The sequence below is a fragment of the Homalodisca vitripennis genome, chromosome 4, assembly GCF_021130785.1.
Source record: "Homalodisca vitripennis isolate AUS2020 chromosome 4, UT_GWSS_2.1, whole genome shotgun sequence".
NCBI lineage: Eukaryota > Metazoa > Arthropoda > Insecta > Hemiptera > Cicadellidae > Homalodisca > Homalodisca vitripennis.
The window spans coordinates 119,121,282-119,148,405 of record NC_060210.1 but is presented as its reverse complement, the minus strand read 5'-3'; the positions used below and the strand labels follow the sequence as shown (position 1 = coordinate 119,148,405).

General features: G+C 32.6%; 2 protein-coding genes across 2 annotated transcripts in view; one reads left to right on the top strand and one right to left on the bottom strand.

The window, feature by feature from the left end:
* Positions 1 to 25,690, top strand: part of LOC124360019 (serine/threonine-protein kinase Pink1, mitochondrial) — a 31,143-nt gene extending 5,453 nt beyond the window's left edge. Inside the window, exons 3-9 of the mRNA XM_046813247.1 lie at positions 25 to 199; positions 646 to 825; positions 1,304 to 1,426; positions 5,504 to 5,678; positions 6,955 to 7,200; positions 8,418 to 8,522; positions 24,591 to 25,690. Coding sequence (XP_046669203.1) covers positions 25 to 199; positions 646 to 825; positions 1,304 to 1,426; positions 5,504 to 5,678; positions 6,955 to 7,200; positions 8,418 to 8,522; positions 24,591 to 24,761 — 1,175 coding nt within the window. The 3' untranslated portion in view covers positions 24,762 to 25,690. The remainder of the gene's footprint in view (positions 1 to 24; positions 200 to 645; positions 826 to 1,303; positions 1,427 to 5,503; positions 5,679 to 6,954; positions 7,201 to 8,417; positions 8,523 to 24,590) is intronic.
* LOC124360018 lies at positions 11,048 to 23,360 on the bottom strand. The gene is made up of 2 exons (XM_046813246.1): positions 23,165 to 23,360; positions 11,048 to 13,969 (listed from the first exon to the last, which is right to left on the bottom strand). The coding sequence occupies exon 2, from the start codon at positions 13,964 to 13,966 to the stop codon at positions 11,324 to 11,326; it is 2,643 nt and encodes an 880-aa protein (XP_046669202.1). The 5' UTR covers positions 13,967 to 13,969; positions 23,165 to 23,360; the 3' UTR covers positions 11,048 to 11,323.
* Positions 25,691 to 27,124: the final 1,434 nt, after the last annotated feature.

Below are 27,124 nucleotides of genomic sequence, written 5' to 3'. Positions count from 1 at the left end.
TCTAAATGGTCTTTTAAATTTCAGTATCGGAAACATTCCACACACAAGAACCAATAGAAGGATTCCCTTATGCGGTGAAGATGATGTTTAACTACGATGCAGAGTCCAATGCCTCTGCAATTCTTCGATCGATGTACTGTGAAACCGTTCCAGCGAGGGTACATTATTCAAACTCCGAGTTGATTGAATGGGAGCAAAGGTAGGTTCACTATGTCAGCTCATAGTTTTTGGTATTTTTCAGTAATCTCTATAGGGATCTTATTTTAAAGGTTATTTGAAAATATTGTTTAATTTGTTCATGGTATTGTTTAATTCATGGTTCGTATTATTCACTAGGCTTGAGCCATACTGAAGTCACTTGGTGGCTATGTTGCACTTAGTGGAGTATTTTAACTTCCAAAAGCTGTAAAGGCATTAACAATTAATTTTTTTTATAAATGTGGTATCTTTTGTATTTTTGGATTGTCCCTTTTATTACTTCTTATTTTTTCACCGTTTTAGTTTCAAAGCGGATGAATAATTCAAAAGCGATTTATGCTGAAGGGATCCCTCTCCTTCCCCTGGGTAGGCTCATACTCCTAGAGCTCATACATTAAGAGCAAACCAGGTTTACTGAGTTGGATGATATTGTATGTATTGTTGCAGCATGGAAGAGCATGCCGTGGTGCTGCCGCCACACCCCAACATTGTAGCCATGCATTGTGTTTTCGCTGACTGGGTTCCGTCCATTCCTGGTGCTATCTCGGACTATCCTGACGCTTTGCCTTCTCGCCTCAATCCTGACGGCTCTGGCAGAAACATGAGCCTGTTTCTTCTCATGAAGAGGTATGTTATCTGCGGCTATCACCAGTTATTCTATCAATTTTATTGCAACACATTGTTATCAGTTTATGAGAGAAAGTGATAATTCATTGGGATAAAAGGAAGTGATACATTGGGAGAGGAAATCTATAGGAACCAGATATATTTTTGGGGCTCTGAGGTAGACAGTAGAATTACTAGCAGCCACTTTTCACCCTTAAAATGACATGAGATATGTCTGTTTTTTTGTTACATCAATTAATAATTCTGTAAACATTGGCAAAATGTGTAAAATTTTAAAAAGGAATTTAGTAAGTTGTAATTTTTGTCCCTTGACATGAAATGATTCAATAAAATGATCGATCTTAGTGCTTATTTACTGAATTGTATTGAGATGCCTTTGATTCAGGAGTGATAATCATACAATAGTGTATTATTAGCAGTACTACTAGTTATACATGCTATGGTACATGCTATGGCACATAATAAATATGCTGTCCAGGTACGACTGTAGTCTGAAGGAGTATCTCAGGGAGCAGAAGCCAGATGTGAGAGAAGCCATCCTGCTCTTGACACAGCTGCTGGAGGCTGTGGCACACATGACCAAGTATGGGGTGGCACATAGGTGAGTAGAAGTTGGCTGCGTGTAGTTGCCAGTTAGTCATTAAGAACGTAATTAATGAACATGTGAACCACGTGAGGTCTGTATCAATGGACTGTGTATAGAATTCATAGGTGAGTCTGAATCATTCTTCTGTAAGGAGTGAATGGCATTGGATACCCATTGGCATCCCTATTTTCAACTTGCTCTAGACCCCTGGGAAATCCTATTGATTTCAGTGTTTTTGTAGAATGCAAAATATATGTAACAACATTTTTAGGTTTATTAGGCTCATCTAACAGCTCAAATACATTGTAAATAGATAACCTTACTTCTCCTATCACAACTTGTTCAAAAATGTCTGATATATCATCAACAACAGAACTATGTTGTGGGCCAATAGTTCTGGCATTTCTTCGTTTCTGACAGGGAAAGTTATATGATCTTTTCTCTCCTTCAAAGAACATATACACTTCCAATCAAAAACTTGTTGATACACAACTTGATAACGAACTATCATCATGAAATAAAATTAACTAATTGGACGGGCATTTTGAGATATTGGAATAACTTGACCGGTTTACTGCAGTTTGACTTGGTCTAGTTTACTGCAGAGGATGATTGAGGAGTTGATAGGGCTCCCCTAGTGTTGAAAGGTTTTTACAAACCTACATGTAAGGGAGAATCCATCACTGTCTGCTTTGACTGATAGAGGCTAAAATAGAGAACTCGTTCTCTTCTTTCAAGATATCATGACTGAATAGTGTTCATTATCCTTCCTCATGGTGGCTATACCATGGGATCGAAAAAGTTATCAAATGACATGTAAAAATTAACAGAAGGCTTAGGAATAGTGAACTAGATTTGTCTAGACAAAATTTAAGAAGACCTATCTAATTGTAGAGTGATCCAGCATAATAATCTCTGTTAGTGAGAATATAGCGCTGGTATCACAAATATGCTCAGGATAAATTTTCAACATTTATCAGAGAAAGAACTAACTGTACAAGTGAGTACAGTGCCATCAAGTGACCTATATATATGCCTTCTCACAATTTCCAAGAAATTCCAGCCAAATGGTTGCTTTTTGATGGCATTAATTATTATAAAAAAAATTGTAGAATCTAACCTCTTAAGAATGTATTATCACTGATCATAACAATAGTGTCTCTGCCTTTAGTCAAGTTAATATGTTGTGTTTACACTTAGCTACCAAACGGGCCAGTTTCTAATGTGAATCTGAAGTACATTATGCTTGATCCTATGGCAGTGAACACGTTAAGGCCAGTTGTGTGTTTTCTTGTTACTGAAAAGAAGTTTCCACAAGCCCTTAAAAAAGTCTTCTATAAATATAGAATCTGTTTGTGAATGATTTACTTCCTCTTTAAACAAATTCTTTAGTCAGGACACCTTTAACAGTACCATAATATGTATAAAATTTTTATTACCAGAGCTCATTTGTAGCATATCGTACTGCTTTATGGCTCCTCCGATCCAGGTTTACTATAGAATTAGTGAGCACTATTAGTGGTGGTGCCATTAATTTTAGGAAGCAGTTCTAAGAAGATGCAACTGCATAAAGTAATCCATTCTTTAATAAAAAGAAAAGGAATGGATATGAGTAACTAAAAAGTACACCGGACAAATTTTAGTTTTCCATATAAATTATATGATTTTGTTACTTCCACCTCAGTATAAAATGTAATAAATAATACACATCCATGAAAAAAGCATGTGACAAAATTCTTGAATTAGCATAGGTTTAATTTCTACTAATATACAAGCACTATTTACATTTAAAACTTTGACTAAAATGGTTTAACATGCAATTAGAACGGAAAGACTGTGGTTTCTTTCATACCACAAAGAACCCACAGATAATAGAGTTTATAGATAAAGGGAGATATTTGACAGAGAATATTCAAATCTGTCAAAAGTTTTTCATAGCATAATATACCCAAATCGTGTACAAAAGATATACATCCTTGAATTGCAAAAAGTTAACCAAATTAGTCCCATAGATTTGTATCTAAGTTATCGATGAATTACAGTCAGTTAATTTATTTATAATCTTTATATTTACAATCAATACACTTTTGGTGTCCTACAGGGTAAAATATTAGGACCATTATTTTTGTATGTTGTTGACTGTAATTATCATAGTATAAATATAGAAAATTTGGTATTTATTCTAATGGACCAAACAATGAAGACCACTCTCCATTAGCATTCAAATCAATGGGAATATAAAAAATAGTGAGAGAGGTTTAGAAAATGGTTTACATTTAAGTACATAAAAGTAATAAATACTACTTATTTGACCCAAATAAGATGCTTTTAGGTATAAATGATAAAAGTGTCAGTAATAGAGTGATAGATCAGTTGTTTACACTCTGTGAATACAGATGGAACGTTCCGTTGTATATTGTGAAATACCATAATAATTTAGTAAAACATAATAATAATAATCATAAAGCATATTTTTCTTATTAGTATATCATCATTAAAAGATGAGAATATAATTAAAAAGTTAATAAGAGTCCTTTTAAAATATTGCTAATTGGTCCAAAACGGTTTGCCTACATTACAGAGCTGAAATATCAACTTGTAATCTTGTGGTACATGAACATTGATTTTTCTTGACAGTGTTAATCAGTTCTTACACATACAAGTAGAGTGGATTGTCGTACTGATAATGTTGTATAGCTATAAACTTGTGATAGCAGTAATTTTAACCCAATGACGGTTAAGGTGTAGAAATATGACTCAAGTTTTAGAAACAAGATTAGATTGCATGTTTAGTGCTGTTCATATCACACATGAGTTAGCCAAGAAATAAAAAACTCAAGAATATTATAACTGCGTGTTTAGACCGTCTATTCCAGATCCTAACTAAAAGATAACACACATTTTTGTTGACATGATCATACCAGTAAAGGACTTAAATAAGTAAATATTTCTCAATCATTGCTTAAAATATTTATTCACTGCATTTATAAAAAATGGTATTAAAAACCGTTGTTAGTTGAATCATTGGACATGGAAATAATTTTTGGCCCTTTAATGGAAGTCCTTTTTTGGGACAAGTTAAAAATTATTTCTTTAGCTTGTAATTCTTAGATAGTGTAATTTGCTGTTGCCAGTGTATATTATATTGTCATCTTTATTGTGTTACATATTTTGTGTAGTCCAAAATTCTGCAGTTATATTTTGATTGAGTTATAACTACTTCATAATTTTATAAAATTTTACTTCAAATAAGAATCTTAAATGTACATAATAAACAGTGCACATATTGATTGATTACTTAACAGATTTAAATTAAAGCTGAATGGAGAATAAAACTTTAGCTCACAACAATTTCTTATCAATGAGTTAAAAATTTCAGTTGTATAACAATGTAAGATAAAAAAGAAAGACAATAAAAAATTTCTTCTTTGTTTGGTTTCTCTGTAATAACTGTCAGTTAAACATAATTATTGAATTTAATTTTAGATTTTTTATTAATCATACAACATGGCAGTAACTCACACAAGTTTCAATTAAATAAATTTTCTGTTTATTGAGTGATTTTAAATAACACAATAATATCACTCAATAAAAAATAAATACAATTGCAACAGTGCGTCATTTTTATTTCGTTTGCAACAAATGTTCATATTAAATAATGAGAAATATAAATTTTAAGATATTAAATTGAAAACAATTACTTTATTTTATGTTTTTCTTTTTTTTTTTGATTTTGTGCAACAGTTAGTTTTAATACACCCTTAAAACTATGTCTACATACACAGTATACACTGTATATAAAATATTTATATAAATCTTCAGTTATTCTCTTAATTTGTGCACATGAAATTCCCAAACTAAACTGGATCATGTCAGTACATTTAAAAGAACTGTGTGAGCTGGACTTTGTAATTTCAGTCCAGCTCAATGTACTGAGTTCTTGAGCCATACCAGCTACAAGTTTGGATTTCCACAATAGTCTGAATGGCACGAGGTAGGCTGTCCCTGGAGAGATACTTTTCGTGTCCATTGAGGTCACCCAAACTCAGTCCATACTTGTATTTCTAGAGCTAATGCACAACTGTGTAACAGAGACCTGAAGAGCGACAATGTGCTGCTGGACCTGTCCGAGGGCAGTGGTTCTTGTCCCATGTTGGCTGTCTCAGACTTTGGCTGTTGTCTGGCTGACAGGACTGTGGGTCTATCAATGCCTTTCCGCACTCTCGATACCAACCGTGGCGGCAACGCTGCTCTCATGGCTCCAGAGGTTAAGTGTATTTGTTGTCATAAGTTAGAATTTAAAAAAATGTCTTTGTTGTAGAATATCTTACATTCAATTAACAAGACATATATGAGTTACGTACATTTAGAAGTATATAGTGTGTGACGGTCGATGGTTAAATATTTATTACGGAGTAAATTTGTACAGCAAACATCAAGATCAAATAACTACCTATACTACATTGAACTCACATTTAAAAATATGTCTGAACACTTATACTGCATCTATTTATAATCAGTATTCTCACCCCAATTTGGGAGTCAGTCAGCTAATCAGAGTTTCAATGTTGAACACCTCGGGGAAAATATAACTTGAAAAACTCTTTTTGGCAAACTATTGATGAAGTTCATGGACTTCCCTACATCTACTAGTTCGATAGTTATTTCTACTTCTAATCTCATGTTTCAAAATTGTACATTTCAAAAGTCAAATTTATATAAATGCAATATAGAGTTATTACCTAAATAAAGAGGTCTGGCAAAGAGATCAGTTTCAACTTTCGAAAGCAGGTCTTTACAACTCTAAATAATTTTGCGATAGTGCAGATTGCTTGTTTTTGTAGTTTGAACGATTATTAAAAACTGTTTGTTTGACAATATACTCCTCACTGTCCTCCCACTGTACCAACGAGGTGGAAATAAATATAACCATAGTAGTGTGATATCAGAAATTTAGTCTATGTGAACAATCCATGACAATCTTCATTCTAAGTAAAACTCTCTAAGTGATTTCAAGGAGAAGGCTCTTCTAGTTCAATGGTAAGGCTGCATTTAAAATTTACCAATCATAAACAGCAATTGAGAAAATTGGAATTTTAAGAATTTAGTTTCATACACAAATACTTTTGAAATGTTGCATACAATTATTTTGAGAGTAGATTGCAACAAGTGTGTTTTCCCCAAAAATGATTTTAGAATTTCATTTAAATAGAGTTGTGTTATCTGAAAACTGCTTGATTCACCCGTAAGATGATGATGGTCTTGTTTCATTAATATGGAGCAGGATAAAAATTTGACTTCTTGAATAGATTTGCAATTAATTGGATTGTGATAATGATTTAAGATTTGATTATTTAAGATTTGTGATAAAAGAGAGGCATGTTTTGATGCCGTGAAAGTTTTAATTTGTCCAGTTTATACATAGGATAAGTTCTGTTTTGTAAAAAATGTACATTCCTCTAGACCAGTTTGGCTTTTTAATAATTTATTGCCTCTCAGAGGTATATTCTGTATGCACATTCTTTACATCCCACTGTATTCAGGTTGCCTGTGCCACTCCTGGTCTATTCACATACATAGACTACTCCAAGTCTGATGCCTGGGCAGTTGGCACTATTGCTTACGAGCTGATGTCAGAGCAAGGCAATCCATTCTACCGCTCTGCCTCCACCGGTGCCATCCTCCGAAACACTTCTTATACAGATACCGACCTCCCCCCACTTGACGATGCTGTCCCTCCAGTTGTCTCCAGGCTTGTGCATGACCTGCTCGCTAGGAATCCTAATCAGGTAAATCTACAATTAATTGGCTTGAAATTTATACACTGGCTGTTGTATATGTTGATTCCCATCTAGCAGTAAAAGATTTGTTTTTTATTTTGCTTTTTTAGGATAAGAAGCTTAGAAATGTGTGTAGTCCTAAAAAGACCTTTGTACTGCTTCCGGAGTGAAAGGATATTCTGGATAGGTAAGTTTAGGTGTAGGGACCACCTCCTGTCAAGATCCATGAGGAGGAATTTAGGATATTAATCTCAGTCTTGTCACCTCTGAAGAAGGAAAGCCAGCTTTGAACCAGCCGCTCCAGTCAAAGCAGGCAGGGGGTGCTGCAGTAGACTAGACCTAGTGATGTGCCTGCTCTGGATATCCATAAGGTTGCCCAGATTTAAGTGACACATCGCCTTTTGCTGTAGCCACTGTAGGTTTATGGTACAAATAAACCAGTCAGAAGTGAACCCTCCTGGAAAAAGAGTTGTGTTGAAAATAATCTAATTTTGGAATTGGTCCATCATTATTGGTTACAAAATATAGACAGTTGTTGATAACTCGTTACTTACAATCACTGATCATTCTGGTTTTTAAAAACATTGATATGGTCAAACTGATTCAGTATCATAGATCAATCAAAGTATCTTGTACTGTATTTTCATTTTATATCACAATTCATGAGGTTCATATCCAAATTGTCTGGAGTTATTTATATTTATTGACCTTATCTTCTTCTCTGTATAATTTAGAAAATGGATATGTTTTCAAAAATTAACATTGAATAAACATGAAATGCTAAACTACAATATATTTTGCAAAGCAATGAGTCTCGATCTGGAAGTGATCGATCTAGTAGCTACTCTTCCAGTATAAACTATTAACTGAACTGGAGTGTGATATGAGGTGGTGATTCGAGAGTTCGAAATCAAACTAGTATCACATATACTTAAGTAGATTTTGCTATTGTTTGTTAAACTTCGATACGTAATTCAAATCTATTTAGGAACAGAGTACAAAATGTCAAATTGCGATATAATTTGCAGATATTTAGATAAAAATTGGAAATTTTGAAGTTAAAGCAAGATATATGAGAATTTTCAGTTATGTCAACAACACAGTCAAATTATATCTTGGAAAGAACAAATTATGTCACATTGTGCACTATTGAGATTTAAAAAGAAAGGGAGAAAGAGATGGGCGAAATCAGCTTCATTTTACAGCCATAATGACGAATGTTACAGAGACCCAGTGCTGAGGTGGCAGCTACTGTTTGTCAGCTGTTCCTGTGGGCACCCACCTCCTGGCTCAACCCTCTGCACACAAGAGCATTGCCCAGCAGCAGTGAGGTGAGTTCATCCCAGAATACCTTGAGAGTATGCTAAACAGAATTAAGATATGATGTCTCGTAATCTCAATATTCCAAACCATCTCCAAGACCTTCTCCAAATGAGTTTACAGTGAATCCAGAAAGATATTTTACCAAAAGGCTATTTACTTGGCTACTTAACCCTTCCTACACCGTAGAGGATATATTTGAATGATAGACTTTGGACAAAACACCAAACACGATTATATCCAAAATGATACATTGCGTCTCTTGGAAAGTTTTTCAGTTCACAAGGCACACACTCGAACTTATCAGAGTTGACAAGAAAGTATTTTTAGACGATGACCCCCCCACATTCCGTCAGGGGGAGGGGGATGCCATTTGTCTTGCTCCATCCACCTGCTTCGCCTGTTCTACAAAGCATAACTAAAATATATCCCTTGTCTGCCCAGATAATAAGATGATAGACCTTATCTATGGAACCGTAGACAAGAAAATGCTCTAATAATTAGTAGTTTATATATTTTTTTCGGTTGTAATGGATTGTACAATGAATTTGAATTTAGATCAAATTAACAGTGTGGTAAATAGTTATTTTAAGAATGTCATCTTTAAATATGCTAATCTTATCTAAAACTGCGGTTTGTGTTTACCTTTTATAGTATGTTTAAGTAGTATGTATAATAAGAATTAGCTTTTAACTTAAAAAGAATTTTTATAGATGTTTTGGCGTTAAAGAAAAGTTATGGAGTTCATTAGTGGCGTGTGAAGGGTGTATATACCAACTTTGTTGTTATTTGCAGTGAAAATGTTCTGAAAGTATACAGGGTGTTCACAAAAGGGTGTCGCAAACTTCTGTGGATGATGGTACTCATCATTTCAAACAAAAAATGTCATATATAGGTTGAGAAATGGCTTGTTTAGCTGCTTATTTTCGCCAAGTTATTTTTTTCCCACTAAACACAGTGCTAACTTCAAAGATAACTGAAGCATTCATTGTGATATAATAATAAACAAATGACAAAGAGCTCAGATCCTAGTAACCATTACATCTGTTGTGGTGATGGGAAAATGGTGATTGTGATATTAGAAACTTTAATAACATTTAGCGTGATAGATCTAGAACAGAATCTTTTCTACAAATTGTGGTTCTGTGGACAAGTCATATCAATGTCACTCGGTGTGGGTTAAAATACTGTCTTTAATTTGTCCAAACTTTAATTAAAAGAAAAAAATATTACTTTCATATTTTTAATTCAATGTAATGTGTTTTTTAAGGCTTAACTTGTTTCATTTCATTTCATTTTTCATTTGTCAATTTTACATTGCTATAGACGTCAAGAAATAAAATACATTACACTATACAAAACATACATACTATTCATTATTTTAATGTAAAATACATAATATAATTAGCCTAAACATGATAAAGTGTAAGACTAAGATAAAGACCACACTGCCCAAAGGCCTGTACCATAGACACATTGAAGTGCCGAAAAGCAAAGAATTATTAATGTTAAAATCAGTAATGACTAAAATATCAATCGGAAATCAAAACAAGCAAGCAACAATTTTCCTATTTCTTTTTATTTTAAAAACTACTTTCCTAAAATAATTTTTTTTAACCCTTTCCGGGCCAGGAGGCAATATATTACCGCCATAGATGTGTCTGAAAAGTGCCAGGCGGCAATATATTGTCTCCTTGATTTCGTTGTTTTCTTAAATAAATACGTCAAATGATTAAAGTTTTATGCTTTTTTATTCCCTGGTATATTTGTATATAATTAATATGAATATCATTTTTATTTTGGAGGTCTATGCATTTTTATTTCGTAATTGTTACGTGACATTATCAGCTGACTGCTGCCAATCAGTGCTCGATCTTTCATTGTTTATTCTTTATGCTTCAGTGTTTTACGATGGTGGGTCACACAAGTAAAAAGTTTGGGAACCACTCATCCAGTATATCACTTAAGTCATTAATTTGTAATCCACTTGTACTTGCAGTCATCAGAAAATAAAATAGTACTAAATGAATAGGTCACGCATTGTTCCAACACAATATTTCAGCAACTCAACCCAAAGTAATACAAGTTACGTATTTTCACATGAAAATTGAGCCTTAAAGAGATTAAATTATTTAATTGCACTTAACTCACATATTTGAAATAGATTAAAAACTAAAACAAACTTCTCTTAAGATGTAAACAACAATAAAAGTACAAAGACTCCGATTCACAGTGGCTCGACTAGTTTGTTTACATCGGCGGACAACAAACCAGTATATGTACTGTGAAAAAAAGCTACAATATTGTTTCAAATAGTTTAAACTATTCCTGAGAGGTAGCAGCACAATGCAGAGCCAGTAGAATCTTCAGGACTAATCTCATACATCAGCAAAATAAGATGTAGTATGCCAACCATGCAGTGCCTGTGATTCATCCACTAGTGGAACTATAGCATTACAGCCTACATCTCGTCCAGAAAGGGTTAACAATAACTTACTTAGTATAGGGAAAATCTGATCCATGACAAATACAATAATTCAATAAAATAGTGAAACAGATGTATTAAGTTAAGTAAGTCATGCACATTAAAATAGAACATCAAACTCTATTATAAATAAAGTTGAAATAAGTTTGATATATTACACACATATTAATTTAAGTAAGCGATGAACATTAAAATAGAACATTGAACACTATTATAAATAAAGTTGAAAGAAGAAGTCTGATATATTATTATACACATGTGAAACATCACAATAAAACATAATAAATAACTCATGCTGGTAATGAACAAAGAAATCAATTTGTTGAACTAACAATAGAGCTCCCACTGAGTAACATCTGACAGTTTTATTTTATATCTTGTTTCACCATCATCAAGTCTTATAGAGGTAATCTTTTCCAAACACTTTGTAGCTGATTTCCTATGTTTTTCGGAACTCAGAAACATTTCACAACTAACATTCAAAATCCTTTCTGCTTCTTCTCCGACTAGCAATAATTTGACGTGTCTTCCAGTTGATGTGAGAGCACACATTTCAAAACACAGAACTAGTCTCAATTTGAGGAAACACCTGGGACACAAAGGATCTTTAGTTAAATCCCATTTTATTGCAGAGTAGACATGCATGTTGTGGCAGCTCTCATAGCAGTAACCACTGATGAGATCCCAGCGATTTGCCAAAGATGGTTTGGTGACAAACACTGGAAATACACAGTTGTTTTCCATTTCTCTCAAAGCTGGCCCTTTTATGCTCCTTAAAACTGATTTAATAACTTTTGAATCTATGGTCTCCTTACTGTGTTCTCTTTTCATACACTTAGATTGTAATCGAAAGGTTTTACCCAATGTGTTGTCTACAGATGAACAGTGTTCTTCAATATTTAAAGTTCTCTTCTTGGAACACTCATTTTGAGATTTACTTAAACCTACTGTTATACTATTTACGTTATTAGAACTCTCTTTTTCATAATTTCCTGTATTTTCTAGTAAACAACATAGTTCTAATAAATTATGATTTATATATGATTTAGGCACTTTATTTTCTTGTTCTACTGAAGTGGCATTTCTATTTCCTCTCAGATGTTCAATATCAAGAGGTTTTTTAAAATTTGATTTGGTGACCGATTGAACAGATTCGTTACTTTGCCCACAGTTTCTCTGATCAATGTTGTTTGTACAAGAACTATATTTATGCTCACTTGATTCTTTTGATGTATCACTTACACTGTTGTTTTTATCGAATGGTTTTTTAAAATTTTGTGTGTTAACAGACACGTTTCTTGGGACACAGTTTCGCACAGTAGACTTGTTTACATTAGAATTACAACAGCTACGATTAAGTTTGCAAACGATAACTTTTTCTCTGTCTCTTCGACCACCTATTTCCAAAAGAAATGGTTCTTCAGCTACAAAATCTTTTATTGTGTACTTAGGATTGAGGTGTATGACAGGATGTACTAATGATATTATATCACCCCGAACAATTTTTTTACTTTTTATCGCTTTTTGTACTTCTGCTGCAAGTTTGTTGTGCAACACAAGTCTAAAATATCCACCCCATGTGTGATCTGAACATATTTCTTTTAGAAAAATTATAGCCCTTATGGGTTTATCTTGTTCCTTCAATGGTGTAACAGTTTTTAAAAAATATGCCAGTATCACACCATTTTCATTTTTGTTATTAAAATTTAATTGTTTGTACAGGTTTTCCAAAGTTTCTACCGTGCCAAATTTTTCCATATAATTAGAAATGCACTCTAATATATTCACTTCATTAATGAAGTCCCTAAACAATAAAATCTCAAAATTTTCAATCTCAAGTAAACTTTCAATTTTGTTTGTTACATTACAAGTAGAACTGTTTTGATTATACTTATGGTTATGTAATTGAAGACCGGTCACTTTTGAAGCAGTTGACATGTCCGAGTATTGACGCAACTTGAGTGCAATAAAAGGTTTTTCTTCATTTGATAGAAATTCTATCTTCATAGGAGCAGATGTAACTTTTTCAAAAATTGGATGACAAAACACCACCATATCTCCAGGTACTAAATGTCTATCAATCACAGCTTTGTGCAATTCTTTAGCGAGCTCTCCACTAAAAATTGCTGTAAATTCAGGGAATATGCTAGTTAAAACAGTCTGTCCGGTTTTCTCTAGTAAAATTTCACTAAAGAGCATTTTCACTTCACCAGTTAGATCAAAGTTTTTTGGTGAACTAAGAGTTTTTTTCAGTCTAGCTAATGCAACTTTCTTTTGCTGTGATTTGTCAGCTGCAATTTCTCTGAGGGTCATGACAAAGCCCCTATCTGCCACAATGTGGAGCAGGTTCCTCACTGCATGGTAATCACTACCGACGTAGTCCATGTCATGGATATCTAGATGTCTGTAGCTATATTTGCACCGGACAGAATCAATAAAAGAGTCACTGAATGCTTGCCAGATGTTGATTAGCTGATTATCCTCGGCACCCATCTCGATCCACACTCCACTGTCCTCCCTCTCGAGTCCATTCTCTTTAATCGTTTTTGTCAAAACCATGACTGTCGGTCGATGAAAGGTCACAATATCACCTGGCCGGATAAGATGTTCAGAAATGGCCTCCTGCACTCTTTGAGCACACCCGTTGAATACTACCACTTTGAACTGTTTTGAATCCACACTTGAGTTTGTACAGCTGTCACTGATCTCTTTAAATAACAGTTGAAGCACTTTACGAGAATCACAGTGTTTTAAGGGAATGAGTACTTTCACGAATTTGGATAAAATGTAGACATTGTTTTTTCCAAGTTTATCACTCAGATGGTTGGCATCGTTTAATGGTAGTGCCTCACCATATGCAGCTTTTATTTCATGTACATGTGATGCTTCGCATGAACCTCTGACATACGAAAACACAACTGTCTCCATTGCTTCTTCATAATATTTCTCCTGAAGTAATTTCGATGGCATTACCTGAAACATTACATAAGCAAAGTTTATTAGTTAATACGCAATTTATATTACTTGAATTAATATTTTACACAAAAGGCCTGAAATAAAACAATGCTTTGTTAATACCCTTAACAGTTTTCTTGTTATACTTTAAGTTATGTTGTGTTGCTGAATTTTTTTGTTTCTGTTCTTTTTTCTTCAAAAACGGGTTTGTAGAGTTTAGATTATATACTTTTAAATTACAAACATTATTTTTAGTGTCTTTTTTCAATTTTTTTATATATTGTCCACTAAGAAATGTTCACTACCCCTGTCCGTGTCATCATCACATAAACGAGGCCAACTGTCTATTCGAATGTCAGATATTTTTATGGTACATTAGAACTATTAGAACTAGAACTAGAAACATTAGAAATAAAACCATACATTTCTACAAGACGGATGATATGCAAGAACACTCGGTAGCTGTCTGCAATGTGTGACTACAGCGAACTCACCAAGGTACAAACACTCATTACAGAGGACCAAGGAAGTGCTGAAATCTAGTAGAAACACCAGAATCACTACTGTGATGTGTTGTTATCATAAAAATTCTTCTTGCACATTATTACGGCAGAAAACAGAAACGATATAATGATGTATAATATTATGTCAGTTGCATGCTTTTACACAATCGCTATGAATGTAATACTACGTCAATAACATATAGGCACTCAAATGAATGAACTTAGTTCATTAAGACCTACAACTCAAGAGGAATTAAGATTAATTATTAAAAACTTTAAATAAAAAAACTCAGCCGGTATTGATGACATATCCACAAAAATACTAAAGCACTGTGCAGAAGAACTTATCCATCCCCTTACTGATATCTTCAATAAATCTTTCAACAAAGGACACTTTCCCTCAGCACTGAAAATATCAAAAATCTATCCTAAATTTAAGACTGGCAGAAAATCAGAATTAAGTAATTACAGACCCATTTCATTACTACCAACTGTCTCAAAACTTTGTGAGAAAATTGTTCTCGTCAGGCTATTAGAACATTGCAGGTTGAACAACCTGTTAAGCAGCTCTCAGCATGGCTTCGTCAATGGCAAGTCAACAACTACAGCAATGATTAGCTTGATAGAATCAGTGACTGACAGCATAGAAAAAGGCAACCTGACTACACCTATCTTCTTGGATTTGAGCAAGGCTTTCGACTGCCTGGGTCATGACCTCATACAGAAGAAACTAAAAGCACATGGTGTAACGGAAACAGCTCTGAAATGGTTCGAAAGCTACCTCAAAGACAGAAGTCATGGTCGAACTAAAGTCTACTGAAAAAGGGTTGACTAAAGCATTCCGATCACAACCCCGTCCTATACATAGAGGTGTCCCACAGGGATCCGTGCTGGGTCCAGTGCTTTTTATTCTTTTTACTAATGACCTTCCAAAATACTTACATGAATATACTAAAACTTTGATATACGCTGACGATACAACCTTAATCCTTGACAACAATACACCTGAAAACCTTAGTGTAAATGCTTTTATTGCGGTCAACATGGCATATCAATATTGTGATGGAAATGACTTAGAGGTTAACCCCTCTAAAACTACCCAACTAGGGTTTGGGAGAAGAACAGGACAAATTAATTGCTCACCAGAAGTTAACTTGGTTGAACAAACAAAATTCCTCACAATTACAATTGGCTCAAGCTTATCCTGGACACCCCATATTGACCAGCTATGCAATAGACTAAACTCAAGCCTATATGCACTCAAACAGGTTAAAGAGATTGGTGATCTGACTACAGCACGTACTGCCTATTTTGCTCTATTTGAGGCACATGTAAGATACGGTCTAGCTGTATGGGGAGGGACATCAAATGCTAACATGACCAGAATTCTAATCCTTCAAAAAAAAGGCAATAAGAATACTTGCAAACCTTCATTTTCGGGAAAGCTGCAGAGAGGTCGTTGCAACATTAAAGATCTTGACCGTGACCGCTCTCTACATACAAGAAGTTATTTTATATGTTGACAGAGAAAACCTATCAAGGCTTGAAGACCTGCACTACTACAACACCCGCAACTCAACTATGTATCCACTGCCCATTCACCACTTAGCACAGTATGAAAAAAAAAACCATCCTACATAGGAAGAAAGCTGAGCAACTGTCTACCGATAGAAATAAGAACGAAGAAGGGGAAACAGCTAAAGACTGAACTCCATAAACTGCTCTCACACCAGGCCATCTACACACTTGAAGAATTTTACCAAATGACCAATCATGGACATTAATATTCTACTCTAAATGTTTTATGTCACCAATTAGGTTTATTAATTTTTGACACTATCTCTGTACTTCATGTATATGAATAAAGAACATTTTGACTTTGACTTGACTAACCGTGAGAGTAATAATAAAAGTCTGTTTTTGGGAACTAAAAAGTCACAGGAAGCCCAGATCTGGGAATACGGTAGCTGCGGCATCATTAGTGTGTAAGCAGAGACGTTATTGTGGTGCAAAAGCCTATTTTTGTTCTTTCACAAATATTGATGGTGTTTGTGATAGATTTCTTCGTGCAAATTGTGCATAACTTGCAGATAATATTCCTTATTGACAGTTATACCCTGTGTTAAAAACTCATGATGTACCACGTTCCTGCAATTGAAAAAAAAACTAAGCAAAACTTACACATGCGACCAAACTTGGCACGCTTTTTTCAGTCTTGGCTCGTGGGGCAGCTCTCATTGAGATAATTGAGCTTTGGTTTCTACGTTATAACCATAAACCCATGATTCGTGACTGATTATGACCCTCTAGAGCAAATTTGGATCGTTGTGGACAGAGTCTAACAGCTCATTAGCAATGGTAATGCGTTGATGTTTTTGGACGAAATTGAGCAATTTTGGTATGAAATTCGCGGCGACCTGTCTCATACCTCTCTATATCTGACCTCTAATGGCATGAGCCAATCGATATGTTCAGGTCCTCTGCAACTTCTCTAACGGTGATTCAACAATTGGCTAATACTATTTTCTTCACTTTATCAATGTTTTTGTCTGTTCTTGACGTGTCCGGGCGTCCGACACGCTGTCTGTCGTTAACATCTCGGCCCACTGCAAACGTTTTGTACCACCAATAAACGTTGCTTTGGTTCAAGGTAGCTTCTCCATAAGCTACAGCCAGCATTCGGAATGTGTCTGCACACTTAATTTAGTTTTTAACACAACATTTAATACAGATTATCTGATCCATTTGTTTGAATAGGCACAAATCAAAGACGAGACATGACACGTGCAAGCAAATCAGCTGTCAATAATTAACTGAATATTCAAAATGGTCGAACTTGTTGGCATTCGTCAGAGACATGTGTACCAACATAAGGTTACACGAAAATAAAAAAGTGAATATATATAAGCCGCGAAAATTAAAAAGTTGTGATATTTTTTAAATAGAACTTGTATGATAGGTGGGTCTAGCATTCTTACCTAGAACCCCCAATAATGATTTCTAGCAGTTTTAGATGCCACGGTAACCAGTATCTCTATGCTCCGAGATGATTATTAATAAATCATCTATATTTAGGAATGTGAAATACCAATGGACTCCAGGAATTAAATTTATTCACAATAAAACATCAAATTACCAAATTACATGCAATTGTTACAAAAAGCTATAAAGGCCTAAAAATGTTTGCCTGTAGTCATTATGTTACTCTTTATTTTGATGTGGTTTATTTTCACTTAAACACATTAAGTGTTTTTTTTAATACCTTTTAGTTGTTTTCATTCAAGATGTATTAAAATATTATGAAAGTAAAGAATAATGCATTATTTACATGCTATATGTGTTATTTTTTTAAAGAAGTTTGGCAAAGTATGATAATTTTCTAATCACGGGTACGAGAGGAGTTTGAACAAGAAAATTATAGGACAATAAAATTGGCAGAAAAGTTTTAACTATTATCCTGTCGCTAGGAGCCAGCACCATACAACGATGATCAATGAATTGTTAGAACCGAGAACAGCCTATAAATGGACTTGGTGAAAGAAAATTACAGGACATTTGGTGACAAAGCTGTGATTATATGTTCTGTCTAAGGAGCCAGCACATTACAGTCAATAATTACTTTGAACATTGAATAGTTAAAATAGTTTGTAAGAAAGCTACTAGAGACTGTACACAGCTGTAATACTGATTATTTTACAAACCCATGATGGACGGTTAAAACCATAACTACTCTTTTGAGATCAAATGGCTATAACCATCATTTCTCTTTTGGAACCATATTCAGCTATTCCTCAACAGGTTAAAGGAGCAAGCGTACTCCTCTCACATCTTAGTTGTTACTTTGCAGTAATAAAACTGAAGCTTTGTAAAAGTATATGTTATAACTAAAAGCTAAATGTAGTAACCTAGTTGACTGTACATTAGCAAAGGAGATGGTAAAATTTAATTTCTGTCTGTCCACATGATATCTTGAAAACCAATAGTCCTATAGACTTGAAATTTTGCACCAAGCTTAATTTCTATGTATGCAACACCAAATTCGATGGACGAGTGATACACGTCACTCACTACATGGGATTTAACTGAGTAAGGGAAATATGTTTGGATTGCGTCTTACAAGGCATTATGTTTGTCATTAGGTTTTGATGACAATGAGAAAATAGTAGGTTAAACCTATAAACAACTATAAACTTGAAACTTTGTGTATTTTGCTTACTCACACTATTATTCTGGACAAAACTTTTCTTCTGTCTGTCTATCTGCTCTTGTATATCTGTTTTTTGTTGGGTATCTCAAGAAGAAATTGAAGTATAGACTAGGTACTCCTATTTTGTTACAAATTAGGTTCCAGTTTACTCTTTCTTGTATTTTGCAATGAACAGGTCCAATGCCATTGTAATGAAATGGTACGAACCCAATGCTTCAGCATATATTTAAATCAGGGGTGTATCTAGGGTTTGACTCTGGAGAAGGTGATGAATCCGATTGAAGAGCAAACCACACAAGGGGATAGGTATGGAATAAATCTAAATTTGAATAAATTGGATAGGTTCAATTTAAAATAAATATTTCACTGCTTAATTTAAACAATTTGGATTGCTGTTACGTATCTTTTTTATTTCTAGGGCACTTCTAGAGTTCAATCCCTCTCACACTCCATTATTTATGCTGCTGATTAAAATAATACTGATTATAATATGTTTTATCCTTCATTTTATCTTAGTTTAAGACAAACAAAAAACATTTGAAAAATCAAAAAATTTGAAAAAAACAGAGAAAAAAGCTATAAATACTCAAAAAATAACTGGTCACCCGTTTTACAATTCTTTTAATTTTGAAAGTTAAATATTATTGCTGATTTCATTTTAATGCATCAAATTACTATATTTTAATTCTTGTTTGCTGAACACTGCACAGCAAAAGATGTTGTATAAAGCTCAAAAACTAAAAATAAAAAACCAACAATAAACCCTAATTTTGGGTATTGAAATGATCATTGGGTATATACCCAATTATTTATATTTACCTTCCCACTTGGTATATACCGCCCACATCACTATCTATATTCATTATGATCATGTGCTTTTATTTTGGAGACCGTCAGATTTGTGGCATCGCTCATCAAGATTCTGGACCTCAATCCACTAAGTAGCACTAGACCAAAAAGAGATGCAGCTACTGTCTTTTTTTTAACAAGTAAAAAATTTCATTCAGCAGCTACATATCTTTTTCCGATGACCAAATACAACACTAGCATGCTATTATAACTCTGAAATATTATGTGGTGCATGTTAAGGTAACCATATGCAAAATTCTTTATAACTTAATTTTGATTGAACCAAAACAAAATTTGTATTCAACAACAATACTGATAGATTAATTCTGTATCAATTTTTCACAGATTTTACATATATTTTTAATAATGTTTATAACATGATTTTATATATATTGCTTACATTTTAGTGTTAGTTCTTTCATGGAAGAATTTTATGTAGGTCATTTGTTTATTATAATGAAAATCTAAATACTGATGAAGTTGTGAAAATGGATGGTTCTATTCAACTTCACCAACTTTGAAAACTTTCTCTACCCTAAACTTTTAATTGAGTATTGATTACTTAAAGACATGGAGAGGAAATTTAAGATACTGAGAGTGTTTGTCCATATTCAAACTACACGGATAAAACTGGGGCAATATATGAAATTGAATTGAAGAAATTTATATAAATAAGATTTGAGTGATCGAAGCAGTTATTACTATCCTTTTACTGCTGGATACTTTTTACAATAAGATGAAATATACAAAATCTTTTTATCAATTATAAGTAAAACTGCTGGCCATAGTTAGGCCAAATAGTATAATGTCTGATAGAATAAGTAATATATAGTAAAGAAAATTACATTCATAGAGTAAAAAATGGAGTATAATCTATTTTTTTAACATAGTTTGTACTGTAGGGAGTGAAAGCTGAGTTTCAGAGCAATTGGTCAAATTTGAAATAATTTTTAAAAAGTGGACACGGTTCTCTATAAAAAAAATAAGTGGAGGATTGACTAGTTTTATTTGGGTGATAGGGTTATTAATTGTCAACTTATTCAAATCAACCTTGACAGTCTGGTAGGTAACATTAGATGTACCAGTAACAATGAAAAAAACAGTTTTTTATTCTTTTAAAATTGTATTAGGGTAGGGTACGATAAGCGGACCTGGTTTTTTACATCAAAGAATGTAGTCTTGGATACCTAATATTCGCATCTCAAATCCTAGACTATCAATCGATATAAAAGACTATAGTCCTCAATAACAATCATATGTTTTAATTAAAATATTAATTTAATATTTACAGTGATCAAACAAGTTATAACAAAAATTAGGAAAACTAAAGACGACCATATTTGCTCCTCTCACAGTTACAGTTGTTTCTTTCCCACAAATTTCACATAATGGGGTTTTCGGTACGAGTCCAACATGTTGAAGCCACAAAAACAATATATTTTATTTATGTCTTATCACCTTTCAAAGCAATGTCGTGTAGTTTTCTAAAATTGACTGCCATTTTTAATAATTAAAATTACTTATGTAAAATTGAAATATTACTCTACATGTATTATTTTAAAGTGTTTACAGCTGTTGATATAGACTATTTAAGTTAATAATTTAAAATAATTAATCAGTATTGATTGATTATATCAATGGTTACGATTAAGTAATATCGTTTGCTAATTTCGATATAAAAAACCGGATCCGCTTATCGTACCCTACCCTTGTATTATGCTACTGTATTATTTTCAACTCAATATTGGAATTGTACTAGCCTAGTTATGCCAAAACATTGTGGTTATACAAATCTACTTGGACCTTGTTTGATATTACACTGTATTCCTAATTTCTATGTCCAAAAACAATAAATCATAGCTTAAGAAAGTAATAATTTGTTATGATTTAATTATTTTTCTTTTCAATCCATAGCCTCTGTTTAAACAGTACCAAAACTTTTGATATTAGATTCACTTCTAGCCGCACTTTGAAATCTTTTCCCGATCCTGTTAAGTTTCTGTGAATCCAAATTTGAGTCTGGTCTGGGGTGGGAAACTCACATCATCCTCTCTTGTAAAAAAACTGAGCAGTGGTACTTTTTTTATCTGAGTTTTGGCTCATGTCGTTTGTCAGCAAGCTTTGTTGGCTGTGCATTTTGCTCATGTGAAGAGCTACCTGGCCTATGGCACTGTGCTCTGGGGGAATCATTCTTCAGCCATATGACTGATCTTGCTGTAGAAAAGATATGTGCGACTTATCTGTGGTGCTTCTCAAAGGTCTCACTGTAAACCTCAGTTTGCTTTTCTTGGAATTTTAACCCTGTCTGCATTGTTTATTGTATTTTAAGAAGAATGTAAATAATTTGGTTGTAGCCTACATGAACATGTACATAGTTATGAAACAAGGCAAAAGTAACCTTTTTATGCAGCATCACTAATACTCCTGAACTATAAAAAGCTTTGTAGTTGTTAGCCTTTATACATAATGTTTTGTCTGTTAGTTTTATAAATCTTCCTAAATATTGAGATTGTCTAGAGAAAAATAAAGCATTGGCTGCAGTATAATAAGAGGCCACCACGATAATCGAATCATTGACATTCATGAGTATTGAATCCTCGATATTCATGACTATCTACAAATACTGAAAAAAAAAAGTTGAATAAAAGTACGTAATAGTTATTTCACATAACAATATAGTTCTGCTGGTCTTACACCTTATCTAGGCTAGCCTATGTATATTTGTAAAATGTTTTAAACAAAACAATATAATATTTATTTAATTTTTACTGTTTTTAAGGATAAATGTGTCTGACTTCTTGTGACACAAAGAATACACATAAATCGGCATTATACTTTTGACCATTACTCAAACATACCAAACACATGATTTTACTTTAAATTAATTTGGAACAATATCAAACCGTATTACATTAACTTATATGCTTTTAAAATTGAATTATAGTGAAGCTATATTTTTTATGTAAAAGAAATGTATGTATTTAAGATAATATAAAATAACATGATTGATAAAAAAAATCAAACCATTCGATAATAGCAATCGAACAAGTGTAGGCCGCATATTAAAATCTACTAAAAATTACATTTTGAGACTAGAAGAGCTTGTTTATTACCATTACTCTTGCCGGTGTCACTAGCCTACTCATTTTACTTTATTGCGTTAAATAAAGTTTCAACAATATTATTAATCTGATCAATAAAAACAGCTGGAAATTATTAATTGTGAATATTTATTGGTCAAATATTTTTATATTCGTAGGTTAGATATTTCTTATTGATAGTTGATTCGATTGTGTTGGTAGCTGCTTATTATATTGTAGCCTAAGCCTAAAGCATTTCCTGGTAAATAATACATTGTATAACTGAGTTCTTTGGTTTAAATTTTGCAACCATGTTTAAGTTATTTTTCTATGAAATATCTACAAGGTACTATATTGAAGCTCTGTACAAACGTGTGTACATGTAGGTTAAACTGTGACATTATTTTAATCTCATGCTAATTTATTTATTTATTATAGGTTATTAATGCTTAGCCTATTTCTTGCTTGACAGGACTAATGTAATTGTATTTGTCTTTTGGTCAATAAGGTTTTAGAATGTTGGTTATCATACGTCAAACTAGAAGATTTTCGAGTAAAACTAATTGAAACTTACTCGATTTGCTGAGCTCGTCCCTTATTTTGTATGAATAATGACGGTATAATAAACATTAATAATTATTTTCTTATTCATTCGTTTTAAAACTGGCTACTTGTGTTATCGTAACATTAAGTAGCCTAACTAAACATAAGCCACCTGTATGTGACAAGACAACACCACTCGGCATAAACAACAACTGGAAATTGGAATGTAGAGATGTGTCGTTCCGTTCCTCGTTCCGATATATGAACAAGGAAGCGGGTTATTCAGATGAACGAGTGATCCGGATCACAATGTTCCCCAGAACGTTTCGTTCACTTTTCTCGCTAACTAAATAAATTTGATATTTCTTCCAAATCAGATTATTAATTTATTTTTAAGAATTGTAAAAACTTATAATATTATAATTAAGTTCATGTTGAGGCCCTTATCTATAGAAATAATAGCTCAAAATTATATGCAACTAACTAAAACTGTGTTGATTCTTTGCGTTATAGAATACAGCAGGTTCCCAAAATCGTGGAGTTGTTCAATTCGTTCAACTGGTTAATTTCATTCAACTGTTCCTTAGTCCATTAATTAGTTCTTTCATTCATTGCTGACCTATTAATTAAGAATAAACCCGTAATCTGTAATACTCGACAGGCGGAGTAAGGAGACCGGGTATTATCGTCTTGAGTTTCCACCACAAAGCATTTTCATCGTTTAAATATGGGAAGAATGATCGTCCAAGTGCGGGAAGAAAAGTTTTTCAGTGTTCTTACATTTTAATTTACAATTCTCAATACCTTCATCATGTCTCTTTGATTGCATCAAGTAGTTCTTCCCGTGTTTGGGTGGCAAATTTGGTTTCATATTTCCATATCTTAATATTAAATATTACATGTGCTCTGTGTATTCTATGTAGAACATATTATTATATTTATCGTTATAGATATATTTTATTTTATTAAACAAAAGCATTATATAGAACTGGAGATGTAAACTTTCAAAGGTTCAAAATTCGAATCTCTTAGCATCAAAAAGTAACATACGATAACATTACTCTCAGCTAGCGATATACTTTTTATCAATATTTAAAAGAGTAGTTATATTATTATTTTCAAAGACCTTTAAAAAATCAAGCTTTTCATCTACAAGTTTTGTTTAAATTAAACTGTCATTACATGTAAATAAATAATCGTAATTTTAAATTCAAATGGGACAAGGGGAAGAAATTGACCAAGACATTTGATACTATTCAACGTATACACATGTACATAAAAATGAATAAAGAATTTTGAAGTGAAGAGAGGCACGAATACTTGGCCTAAAAATCTGTAAATGCGAGGCTCTGACCATCTCAGTTGTGATTTTCACAAACTGGAATTCTTTTAGTCTGGAAGACCATCATTCCAGGATTTAGGTGAGTCAATACTGATCATCTCTATGTCTGTTACAGATATTGCAATGGCTGCTGTGTCTTACTACGAAGGTGCTGTGTGAGGGGCGGCTTCAGGGGGTGACAGGAGCAAGACGTACTGCTACCGAGTACCAGCTGATCGCTTGTTTCCTGCAGCGCGCCAAACTGTCCATCATCCGCCAAGCTCTCAACTGGATACATCTCCGATAATTTATCAAATATCAGCTTTAATATGTGATATTCTGGTGAAAGAAGCTTTTGTATTTTATTTGCTAATCAATAGTTTTAACTTTGTCATATGTTGTGTTTCCTTTTTAATCTGTTTGTGAAGTTTTATTTTTATTCGAAAACATGGTTATCACATAGTAAACTATCTATAAAATGAAATATATTTTCAAATTTAGAAACCCCTTTACATTATGTAGTTAAATATGCTGAAAATTAGTTTTTGGTTTAAACAAATAACCATGTGAAATTAAATCAAAAATACATTTGGTACAAATCATATTTATTTTGTGTTTGGTCTATTAGTCTACTAGAAGTTATGTATTTTACTATATTGAAAATTATATTACTTAATTAACATATAGTAAATACTAAACAGCAATTCATATCTAAATCCCATTGTTTTTTTAGAGTTTCAAGGTGATTTACTTTGTTTTGAGTACTTACTACTTCTTTGTTATGAATTACTTAATAATTACTTTTTGTTTGATAACCTATCCATAACTTAAAAATTGTATAATTGATTATAGCCAGTTTTTAATATTTATTCAATATATTAATTAAATGCATAGTACTTCAATATAAAATTTTAAAATTATATTTTGTTCAAAGTATTTAGTCACATCTCCTTTGCAAAATTTTGTTTCAGTTGGTTTGTATATTGATTTTAGCATAAATTAGCTTTATATTAACAATGTTTAGAATTTAAAATTATTTATATTAAATTGTATTATTATTCATGTCAACTTTTATTTATAATTTTGTTGGAAATTAACTCTGGAATTCAAGGAGCAAATGTATTGAAGAACTGATGTACAGCTTTTGGCGTATTTGTACAGAGTTGTGTATAGGAATTAAAGTTTGATTGTCAATTACGTGTATTAATATATATTATTTTATTTTTGTTCCATAAAGTTTTGTTTATTTTCTTTTCCCATGATGTTTTCTTGTGGTCTTGTAACAGTGTCTGAAACAACGAGTAAAGTAGTCTTTAACAACACACAATGGCGAATTTAGTGAAAAATCTGAAACTTTAACGTTAGTTAACGTTTTTTAGTATATCATGTTAAATGTTTGATGAGATAAGAATAACTGTATAAAAATTATAAAACTTGGAAAATCCTGAAGATGGTGGTCATTTACAGATTTTGATTGGAAATCAACCAGGCTTATAATATTCAGTTAGTCAGTTAAAAATAGGCAACAATTAATATATAATAAACAGGATTTAAAATTATACAAAAGCAAGAAATAAAGAAAGTATAAAAAGTTTTCAAAACTACCAAAATTGTTCAAGTACGTAGCAATGATTTATGACATCATATGGTTGGTTATTAAGGACACTGTATTCAATGGTCAATAGTCAAAATCTTTATTCGTATTTTCGCATGTCGATACAGTGAATAGTGTCATGTAGACAAGTACATTAACATATATGTACTAGATAGTGCTCCACTGTTTTTTTATTTACAGCATTCAATAAATAGTTCTTTCCACTTTATAGTTGGTATTTATTCTTAAGCTGTTTATAAATCACAGTTAAGTGCTAATAATAACCATAAGTTTACTTTTTTATATAAACTTGTATATTAAAATATTAATGATTTTAAGAGTAAAAATAACTGTATGAATCAAGAAGAGGTGGAAAACTCCTCAAAAGAGAAGCAGCTTAATTAATTAAATATTCACTTTTTTTAAATAGCAAAAATATAGAGGATACAATTTAGAGATACTCAAAACTGAAGGGTACTGCAGTTTGAATTGGTTGTACTCTAAGTGCATTATTTATACATACAATTTGAGATTTGTCAGAAAGTTAAGACAAACCAGTTGAGAGAATCTTTTATTATTCCACAAGTATGCTATTAAAGTAGAAGCAACTACTACAATTTTGGAATATTTATTACTGAAATAATCAATTAAAAGGCTTAACCTATTTAGAAAAGTATTCACATCTGAATTGGATGATCGGTAAATTACAATTACAGTAAACTTGATATTTGTTATAACAACTACAAACTCAGAATTCAAACTGAATTTCCTCAATTTATCTTTTAATTGACTTGAACCAGTCACCTGCTTGAACTCGAAACCCTCCTCGGACATTATTGTTAGAACTTCTTTTGTTTTATTTTTTTTCTTGAAAAATAAGCTCAAATTGTAATATAATTGTATATATGTTAACCTGGGATATTTCGTAATCTTTCATGTCATATATTTAATGTAAAATTGCTTTCAATTAATTAGTTTTTGATGCAAGATATTGAATATTTATGAAAATAAAACATAATTATTTCATTAGTGCCGATGTTTGGTCTGGTGAGTTTAAAGATGGATCAGGTGACTGT

Excerpts from the sequence above, each read along its gene's own strand:
- LOC124360018 (XM_046813246.1), bottom strand. The coding sequence starts at position 13,966 with ATGCCATCGAAATTACTTCAGGAGAAATATTATGAAGAAGCAATGGAG.